Source organism: Panthera onca, chromosome A2 (genome assembly GCF_046562875.1).
Source record: "Panthera onca isolate mPanOnc1 chromosome A2, mPanOnc1 haplotype 2, whole genome shotgun sequence".
NCBI classification, from domain to species: domain Eukaryota; kingdom Metazoa; phylum Chordata; class Mammalia; order Carnivora; family Felidae; genus Panthera; species Panthera onca.
The window spans coordinates 82,076,917-82,087,469 of NC_138340.1; the positions used below are offsets into that span (position 1 = coordinate 82,076,917).

Consider the following 10,553-nt stretch of genomic DNA (forward strand, 5'->3'; position numbering starts at 1 on the left):
CTGTTAATAATAAAAGGGCAAGGGGAAGAATGATGATGGCTCAGATTATTACTACTGGATAAGTGGATGGTTCTTTAATGGTTTCACTTTATATGCAAGAGAGAGTTCCAGTACTAGTGACTGACATACAAAATACTGGACTGGAATTCTTAGTAGGACCCAGAGGCTGTATTTTCTTGGGTCTTTGGCTAAATAAATGTAGGAAGGACAAGAGCAATCATACCTGGCTCATGCTAGTTGAAAACTGAAAAGGCTTTGATTTTCAGTCTCTTTAATGCATAGCCTATCAGATATGGTTAAATAGCAAAGTATTATGGCAAGATTGTTCATTTTTTAAAAAGAGAACAGTTGTCAAAGCCCAGACAAAATAATACATGATTCTTACATTCCCTTTCTTCACTCCATCCTCTCTAACCGGAGAACCCACGCACGGAATTGTATCCTCATATTTTCCTTCTTTACCTCCAATGAAACTGCATTTACCCTATGCAGAAAGGCTAACTGATGAGGCTTACTTAGTGCATTATCTTTTCCAAGAGCTAATTTTGTTTTAGCTCTGGTGAAAAGCTTTAATATGGCTTCAGTCAGTATTCTCAGAGTAGGTCATATGCCACTGTTCATAAGATTTTAAGCATTAAATGAACATTCAAAAAATGTAATACTTTTATGCATATTAGAAAACAGACACTTCAGATTTGCCATTTTAGTCATTACTGTTTAAAATATGACCAAAGGACACAGTTAAATTAAAAATGAATGGGACTTAAAAAGTAAATAGTACAGGGGCGCTTGAATGGCTCAGTCGGTTAAGTGTCTGACTTTGGCTCAGGTCATGATCTCCGGGTTTGTGGGTTTGAGACCCACATTGGGCTCTGTGCTGACAGCTCAGAATCTGGAGCCTGCTTCAGATCCTGTGCCTTCCTGTCTGTGTGCCCCTCCACCGCTCGTGCTGTTTCTCAAAAATGAGTATTAAAAAAAAGAAATTAAAAAAAATAGAGGACAGATGGTGGTATGGTGGTATGGCAAAACTCATGAAGAGAGTTAAGCAATTGATTCCAGTTTGGGAAACACTGGCTTGAGTCAAATGACCAAAGGTTTCCTTTGTGTACTCAAAACATCATCTGCAAGCCCAAACGAGATGTCCCTTGCCCACTGGCTTTTCTACTGAAGGCTGTCTTCAGACTGAGAGGACAGTGATGTCTGCAGGGTATCAGGAAAGTCAGGAATCATTTTCTCTGCGCAGCAGTGAATGAGTTCATTCCGCTTTGCTCATTAAATAATACTTGGTAACAAGTTGAGTAGTGAGGATTTCTTGTTTGTTATTTGCATTTTTAAAAACTGATTTCTCTTAGGGGCACATGGGTGGCTCAGTTGGTTAAGTGTCCAGTTTTGGCTCAGGTCCCGATCTCATGGTTCAGGAGTTCGAGCCCTGCATTGGGCTCTCTGCTGTCAGCATAGAGTCTGCTTCAGATCCTCTATCTCCCTCTCTCTGCCCCTCCCCCACTCGTGCGTTCTCTCTCAAAAATAAACATTTTTTAAAAATAAACACTAAAAACTGGTTCTTAGATAATTGTGGAAATGACTTTTCTCTCTTATATTAGTTTAGATAACAAGTTCATTTTTAATGAGTTAATATTCTTTAACAAGTTCATAATTTGTCTGAATTTTATGTATTTAATATAGATGTTGATGTTAGTGAAGATTCACCTCCTCCCCTACCTGAAAGAACTCCTGAATCCTTTGTGTTAGCAAGTGAACATAGTGAGTGTCTCTTCTGCTTTTTTATTATTGTACTGTAATAATAAACTCTGGAAAACATGGCTTATTTTAGTCTAGTTGCTATTGAGCTGCATAATTAAATTCAAAAAAAGGTTTGACTTGATATTGACAAATGTTTTTAACTCCTTGAATGAAAAATACTTATTTTTTTGAAAAATACTTTAAAATATTTTTTGTTTGCTAAGATTGCTAAAATGGCTGCATTTATATTAGATACTATAATTTACTTAAATGTATTTATAACTGTATTTGTAAGTTGGTGTCTTTTCATTCATTAAAAATAGCATTTATTAAAAGACATTAATTGCTTCACTGGGTGCCAGTTTAGGTAAGTAAATATTTAATTTGGGTTGTAGTTGGGCGTCAACTCAGTTGGTGTTAACTGAAGGACACTTAAGGCCACATGAGTATCACTGAGAACTGGGAGAAAGTGATATTTCAAAGTCTTGATAATATATTTCTTCTCTGTCTCTTCTTAAAAAAAAAGAGTACAGAAACAGCTTAATATATTTACAATGTCTCGTGCTTGGTGGGGTCCTCCCTAATTTTACCTAAGTTACCTTTTACCAATATTTTATTAATTTTAACTGATTTCAAGAATGTGGAAAGTGAAGCCGTATACTTCAATACTACTAAATACATCTAAGTCTGCCACATGTATACATTACCATGAGCTTATAACAGTAAACTATATTTTCTTAAATTAATAGAAATAAAATATTTTATGGAAGTGATCGTTTCTAAAAATCTATAGGGTCTGTTTTTGCATCTTTAATGCAAGAAATTCAGGAATTAAAGATGTTAATTGTAAGATTTTATTTTTCTCAGATACACCTATGAGATCTGAATGGAGTGAACCTCAAAGTCAGGAACAGTCCGAACAAAAAATATCTGAAGTGAGTCCTTTTGGGATTGGAACAGCTATAACTAAGTATTTTTGTTCTTTTGTTAATTTATCTTATAGTTGTTTAATAACTGTCACCTTAAGACTATTAAATATAACTTTTGATCAGCATTTTTTATGGTAAGATTTCAGATGAAAACCCTACATAAAATGTGAGATCTGAAATTTTTAAAAAGGGCAACATGATCTACATATGGCCATCACAGAGTATTATTTTCCTAGACTGCTTTTAAAATCTGTAAATTACTCCGTGTTTTAAGTCATTTTGGAAGTGTGAATGGAATAGGAGTTAACATTTTCAGGGTCACAGTACTTTCTTAGAATTTGTTCCTTCCATTATAACACTAAGTACATAGTCCCATCCTTTGGTTTGTCTGGTTACATGAGGTTTCCTTTTCACATTCAGCAAATGTTTGACAGCTAAATATATTAGCCATGTTTCCATACCATTTTTCATCAATATTAACATTTTTCATATTTCCCCCATATTTTAATATCCCCCAAATTAGGGCACATCTTACAATGATTAAGAAACAATATACTTTACTTGGCATATATAAAATAGTGGTAACCTGTAATAATGATGTTATTTATGTGTTACAATGTATATCATAATTCGTAGAATATGGGCAAAATGGGAGTTGTGTGTATGTTCCTTTGTGTAGTTGCTCCTGCATTTCAGTTTCCATCCACAAGGAAAAAGTAATTCCCCTATCTTTTTATTCCCAGTATAAAATACCGTAACATTTAAAAATTTTAAGCCTAATTGAAAACACCATTGTTTTCTTTCCCTTTAACACTGAAAATTTTGGTAGATCTTGACTTCTTGGGATATACAGTCATAACAGACCACATTTTCTATTATTTCTTCTAAAAGAGATATATTGTAATAGTTATTAAAATGTCTTCCTTTTAGGGCTTGACAACCCCTGGAAGTGAAAAATGTGGTAAGTTAGATTTTGTTTCTTTCTGTTATAGAGAGAGAGATTAATCTCCATAAAATAGCATGCCTCATGGTGTGTGTTATTTACTTGGTTATTTCTGTATGTGAGAATATGTAGGACACTTCTAGAACCTGAACTGTGTAGTATAATTATTTCAAATTAATTATTGTATCAGATATTATTATTAATCTGGAAAGTAACAGCATTTATTATTGGTAGTTACAGGCTAATAGGAAAAAAATTATTTTTAAAATATTTTTATTTTCTGTTGTTTATAAAAACATTTAGAATCTAGATCTGACAGTGATTTGAATAGATGTCCCAAATTAACCTAGATTATTGAACTGGAGCTCTAAAAACTGTTTTGGAATTCTTCCTTGTAGGACTTCCGCATTTATGAAGATCAATAAGATTATGTAGCTCAACCCACTGTTCCAATGCCAAGTTAGAATATTTTTCTGCCACATTACTTGTACTATCATAGTAAAATACATCAAGTTATTATTAATTCTTATAAATCAGTGACCATGAAAGCAGCTTATCAGACGTCCTAGCCTAGGGGCACCTGGTGGCTCAGTTGGTTGACCGTCCACATCTGACTCTTGGTTTCAGTTCAGGTCATGATCCCAGGGTTGTGGGATCGAGCCCTGCATCCGGCTCCATGCTGAGTGTGGAGCCTGCTTGAGATTCTCTCTCTTTCTCCCTCTGCCCTTCTGCCCCACTCACGTGCTCTCTTTCTCTCTCTCTAAAATAAAAATTAAAAACAGCAGCAACAACAAAACATCCTAGCCTATACAATTCCCTCAGTTTATCTATCATCTGCCCTTACCCTCCATTCTGCTTCAGTTGCTCTCTCCCTGCATCTTTGACTAATGGGGCTCCATTCCATCTTACACATTTTTAATACTCTGTCTACTAGCTGAGGCAACATAAGGAAAAGAACAGAATAGGGCTTTAGAGTCAAGTCTACCTGGTTTACAATTTCATTTTTACCATTCTACTTACTATATGACTTCAGGCAAGTTACCTTATCTTAGCCTCAGTTTTTTTTCTCTGTGAAATGGAAATAATAGTACCTACCCTAAAAAACTGTTGTGAGGACTTATTTAAATCACATATATGGGCTATCAAACACTGTGGTTGGCACATGATAGGCACTCAAAATGGAAGCAATAGTATTACTACTATCTTTATTATATTAATACTGCTATTGTGGATCATTGAATTCTTTTTTTTCCTAATATATGTTAACTACTTTCTGGTTTCTCTTCTTTATCCAATCTAGATACTATTCCTCCATTACTCTAGTCCTACTCTAAATTATCCTCTAGTTTCTTTCCCCTAACTCCTGTGCCATTTTATTTTATCCCTCAAGATTCCTGAGTACTGCTGGGGAACATTATTCCGTTTTCCAGATGAGCCTACAGTTCTGGATCTTCATCCACAGTTGGGCCCCCAGCTTTGCTTGGTTATCTTATCCGCTCTAGCTGGCACACTTTCTATTTTCCTTGAGTTTTCCTATCTTTACTTTCTTCTGAAATCAATCCTACTGACTCTTGTTCAGTAGATGACCTTTTATTTAACTGAGAAAACTGAGGCCTTTTGACTAGGTCATCATTTCTTCCTAGAAGCCAGTCCTTGAATAGCTCACCACCACTGGGTTTCACCTCCATACCTCTTATGTCTGTTCCATTGCACTCTGCATCATTTTACTGTAAAACTTACCACACTACTACAATAATACGCTTGTCAGTCTCTCCTACTAGCCTAGGCCTTGACTTGTTTTTATTCTGACCTTGAGCTGAACAAATAACTTTTGCATTAAAAAAAATTTTTTTAATGTTATTTTGAGAGGGATAGAGAGCGAAGAAGGGAGGGGCAGAGAGGGAAGGAGACTGAGAATCCCAAGTACACTGTCAGCGTGGAGTCAGACACAGGCTCGAACTCATGAACTGCAAGATGATGACCTGAGCTGAAATCAAGAGTCACATGCTCAACCAACTGAGCCACCCAGGAGCCCCATAACTTTTACATTTTTAAAGAACTGTTTAGGGGCTTTGGCTGGCTCATTCAGTAGAGCATGCGACTCTTGATCTCAGGCTCATGAGCTCAAGCCCCACATTGGGTGTAGTACTTATTAAAAAAAAAAAAACTTAAAAGCAAAAATCAATGAAGAAGAGGTGACAGAAACTATATGCTGCTTATAAGGCCTAAAATTTATTTTCTAGTCCTTTATAGAAAAAGTTTGCTGAACTCTGTTTAAACTACAAGCACCAAAGGACAAGGGTCATGTATTATTTGACTTGAATTCCAAGTTTCCATAAGTTTCTTAGAGAGTTATAGAGGATATGATAATGGTTGTGAAAGAATAAATCATAGTAGTTAATTTCTTTTGTTGCTAATCTTATGCATTGGGGATTAAGTAAGTAAACTAAAATTTAATTGATGTAAAACTTTCAAAGAATTACTACTGTTAGAAGCCAGTAGTCCATCAATTAACTATGAACTTGATTGCCATTGATTTCCATATAAAAGCAGTTCACTTGCTATTATTGCCTTAGGACATCGGCACGTAGTATGAGTACTGTAAGGAAATATAATACAGCAAGATTGAAGTTTATTAAATAAAATTTTAAGAGCATAAGGAGAATCCATACGTTGCAGAACTACTCACTGAAGATGTCTAAGTGCCCTTGAGAACACCTAACATGATTTCCTGTGTTCGTCACTGCATTTATATTTATCTGGGCCTCTGAAATTATGACGTCCAAGAGAGAAAACTTGCTCTTTTAATTTAATACACACATTAAAATCATTAGAGGATTCTATATATGATGCTACAAATGATGGTGATTAACAATCTTTATTTTGCATTTTAGATCATCCAGCAGGAGGTATTCACATAGAGACTTGTACAGAATGTCCACCTATTTTCAGTAACAAGAAAGACCAACTATCAGAAAGTCCAACAGAGGCCACAGATATTGGTAATTTGTTTACTAAATAATTTAAAAACTTTATGTAGTTAATGCTGGCAAGAATGAGAAAAGGGTATTTGCCATTGTTTCAGGCTTTCCTTAGAAAGGCAAAGTTTATCAAACTTTGTGCTATGATTTATTCAGGTTCGTAAATAAACTACCCAAAGCAAATTAAGAGTTTTTAGTAAATTAAAATACATTTCTGAACACTAATCACTATGGCATTTTGATTATAGGTTTTCGTAATCGCTGTGGAAAACCCAAAGGACCAAGAGATCCACCTTCAGAATGGACATGATTCAGGGAGCTAACAGACACTTTAAATTAGACTGGAAAATTCAAGTGCCACTGAAAGCCAGATTTATAGTATTCCATCTTAAAAACGTGGGACTAACAGCAGTGTAGATTGTTGCCTTAGTATTTTTTTTTGCTAGGACCATCTACCTGCCTTATACTACACTTAGGAAAAAGTATTACATATGGTTTATTTTGTAACTTCAAGTATTATTGCCTTAATGTCTCTTAACCCTGTTACACGCTGCTTGTAGACATGTTAATATAGTAATACTTTTATGATAAATTGAGTTTAAGGACTACTCTTTTGCTAATGTTTTATCATGTATGCATTATTTTGTATATGTACAGGGCAAGTAGGTATATAATTTGATAAAGTTGCAGTCATAAAATATTATTAACAGAAGATGTAAGAAATTTCTGCATGGTCTAAATCTTTGTGTACCTTATTTGTAAATTATTTGCCCTGAAGTTTTAGAAAATAGTTTCTGAATTTTAAAATTGCTGGATTCATGCAGCCAGCGTTGCAGGTTATCAGAGATCAAAGATTGTAATAATAATACATTTTGTAAATTGTAAGCAAAAAGTTATTTTTATATTATATACTGTCTAATTGTCCATCCTAATTGTCCTTGTTTTCATCTAGTCATGGAGATTCAGTAAGTGCCTTGGAACAATATTGAATTCTCTTAGCTCGTGAGTGTGTGTGTGTGTGTGTGTGTGTGTTACTTTAATATTTGAACTCAAGTGGGATTAGAAGACTATCAAAATATATGTATGTTTCAGGATATTTGACCTGCCATTAAAAAAAAAACAGAAACAATTTTACAGTGCCTACTTGTCTTGGTTTTTCATTCCTTATTCCAAGGGAATTAGAGTTAGTATCTACCTTCCAGTGTTTAAGTCATGAGTGTGAATGGAGTTTAATCTCTTAATTAAAGAATTCCAATACTTCTACTAATTCTAATGCTTATCCTTGTGTCAGCCCTAGGCATCCTTCTCATTATTGCCTAATAAGATCCAGTAAAACACCAAACAGAGGTAAGGTTAGGAAGGGGGAACTGGTTTCTTCCCATCCTACAACTGGAGCATAGATCCCATCCAGGTGTCCCAAGTTTGAATTCTAACACCAGGGATTAAAGTTAATGGATGTCTATATTTTCCCTCTGCATACGAAAGAGATAAAAGGGGCGCCTGGGTGGCTCTCTCAGTTAAGCCACTGACTCTTGATTTCGGTTCTGGTCATGATCTTATGGTCCTTAAGTTCAAGCCTCACTGTTAGCGCAGAGCCTGATTAGGATTCTCTCTTTCCCTCTCTCTCTGCCCCTCCTGGGTTCCCCCCTCTCTCTCAATCTCTCTCAAAATAAATAAACTTTTGAAAAAATTATACAAAGAGAGAAGAAATTATAAGACTAAAGTAAGAGAGTGACCATATCTGAGTAGAAGGATTATTGCAGAGGAGAAAATAAAACTATCATTTCACGTCAATTTTTTTTAAAGCTCATTGGTCTTTGTGTTTGCTCCTTAGGATTTCAAATTTTTCCCATATGTTTTGGTCATAAGGAAATATGAATACAGTGGACCCTTGACATTCACAAGACACAGACACCTCTATAGCATATCATTTTCCTAAAAAAAATTAAACTAAAAGTATAACATTTATTTTTTTTTTATTTTTGAGACAGAGAGTGACAGAGCATGAACGGGGGAGAGCCAGAGAGAGAGGGAGACACAGAATGTGAAACAGGGTCCAGGCTCTGAGCTGTCAGCACAGAGCCCGACGTAGGGCTCGAACTCACGAATAGCGAGATCATGACCTGAGCCGAAGTCAGATGCTTAACCGACTGAGCCACCCAGGTGCCCTAAACTGAAAGTGTAACTGTAAAACGAATTTAGCTCCTTCATGTACTTGATGATTTGTATAATATGGTACTAAAATAATTTATAAACATTTTTATGTTGGGAAGGAATTGCTTGGAACATCTTCATTGAAAAATAACATATTCAGGGGCACCTGGGTGGCTCCGTTAAGTGTGCAAATTTTGATTTTGGCTCAGGTTATGATCTCACAGTTCATGAGTTTGAGCTGAAGTCAGGCTCTGCTGACAGGGCAGAGCCTTCTTGGGATTCTCTCTTTCCCTCCCCTGCGCTCTCACTCTCTCTCAAAATAAGCAAACATTTAAAAAAATATATAACGTATTCAGAAGAGTGCAAAAATCATACTAATAATCATAAAGTTTATACCCATTTGAGTGTGACTACCACCTAGATGCAGCAATAAAATAGGATCAGCCACTGAGAACCTTTCCCCTTGGGCTTCTGAGATTTCTTCATTACCATATGAGTAGCTGTTACTTCTTTTTCATTGCTATAGAGTTATGCATTGTATGAATGTACCACAGTGTGTCCATTCTGCCATTAACAAACATTTTGATGGCTTGGGTTTGGGAATATTACAGATTATGCCACTATGAACATTTTTTAATGTGTTATTTGGTACATGTAGTACATACATCTGTTGGCAGAATATCGAGGAGTGGAATTTTGGGATCATAGGGTACACATACATATCTGCCTTTAGTAAGTAGATACTGCCAGTTGTCCTAAGTGGTTGTTCCAATTGTTATATATTTCTTGGTAGTGCCCTTAATTTTCATTTTAGCCTTTCTAATGGGTACAAAGTGGTGTTGGTTGTGATCGGAGTACGTATTTCTATCTAATGTTCCATTTTTTTGTTCAGGGAATGATTTTTTTTCCCCCATTGGCCAATCACCATTTAATGTCCTTGCTCCACTGTTACAGTTTTGTCAGGTATCCATTGATACCAGTTATGTATCCATTGATCTGTGAGTCAGTTTCTAGATTTTTCTTTCTATTCTATTGCCTATCCTCAGGATGATTTTAAATTGTCTTTTTCTAGCTTTAGCTTTCTCCCAAGGATTAGTTTTTATACTGGTTGGAACTGTGAGTAGAACAGTTACTCATTTTTCTTTTTCTGTGTAAAGCATATGGTAAGCTCATTTGTATCTGAGATAAACCACTGCCAAATTCATCCTGCTGCTTTATCCAAAACCTCTACCTTGTATAACTAAGGGTACAAAGGCTTTTAAATCTTTCTGTTTCCTTCATAACACTATCAGTTAGCTTTCCTTTGGGAGCAATTTTTCATAAATAGTACTTTTCACTCTAATACTTTTCACTTTATGGACATTTTCTCCATAAACAGATAAACAGAGAGCAATAAAGCCATAGTTATGTCAGTGCTGAGCCAGGCTCAGTCATTAGCTGAGTAACTTAGTTAAGTATAACAGCCTCGTGGGGTCTGTGGTTAAGATTTTTGCCTGAGGGAAATTTCAGAACTATATGTTCTGAATCCCTGGGGTCACTTGAAATCATTGAAACTATGAACATTAAATTCTTGAATGTGAAGAGTTTACTGAATATCAATTTGTCTTTATCTTCTGAGCTTGAATTTATAACAGGGAGTTCCTATTCCTATTTAGATAACTAGATGGGTATGAGGGATAGGGAGGGTCTCTTAAATTCCCAGGATTCTGGCTAGGAAAGGAAAAAGCTCAATTTTGAATGTTGAGTTTGAGATAACCGCCAGGAGGTAGATAGTCCATAGGTAGATTCGAAGTTCATAAGAAATGT

The 10,553-nt window shown here is 35.6% G+C and overlaps 1 protein-coding gene across 3 annotated transcripts in view; it reads left to right on the plus strand.

The window, feature by feature from the left end:
• The window catches only part of PTPN12 (protein tyrosine phosphatase non-receptor type 12), a 103,719-nt gene extending 95,997 nt beyond the window's left edge, over nt 1-7,722 (plus strand). For all 3 annotated transcript variants that reach the window (XM_078442532.2, XM_078442533.2, XM_078442534.2), the window contains 5 exons: nt 1,684-1,761; nt 2,608-2,675; nt 3,600-3,630; nt 6,507-6,614; nt 6,842-7,722. In XM_078442532.2, the coding sequence (XP_078298658.1) occupies nt 1,684-1,761; nt 2,608-2,675; nt 3,600-3,630; nt 6,507-6,614; nt 6,842-6,903 (347 nt within the window). In that variant the 3' untranslated portion in view covers nt 6,904-7,722. The remainder of the gene's footprint in view (nt 1-1,683; nt 1,762-2,607; nt 2,676-3,599; nt 3,631-6,506; nt 6,615-6,841) is intronic.
• Nucleotides 7,723-10,553: the final 2,831 nt, after the last annotated feature.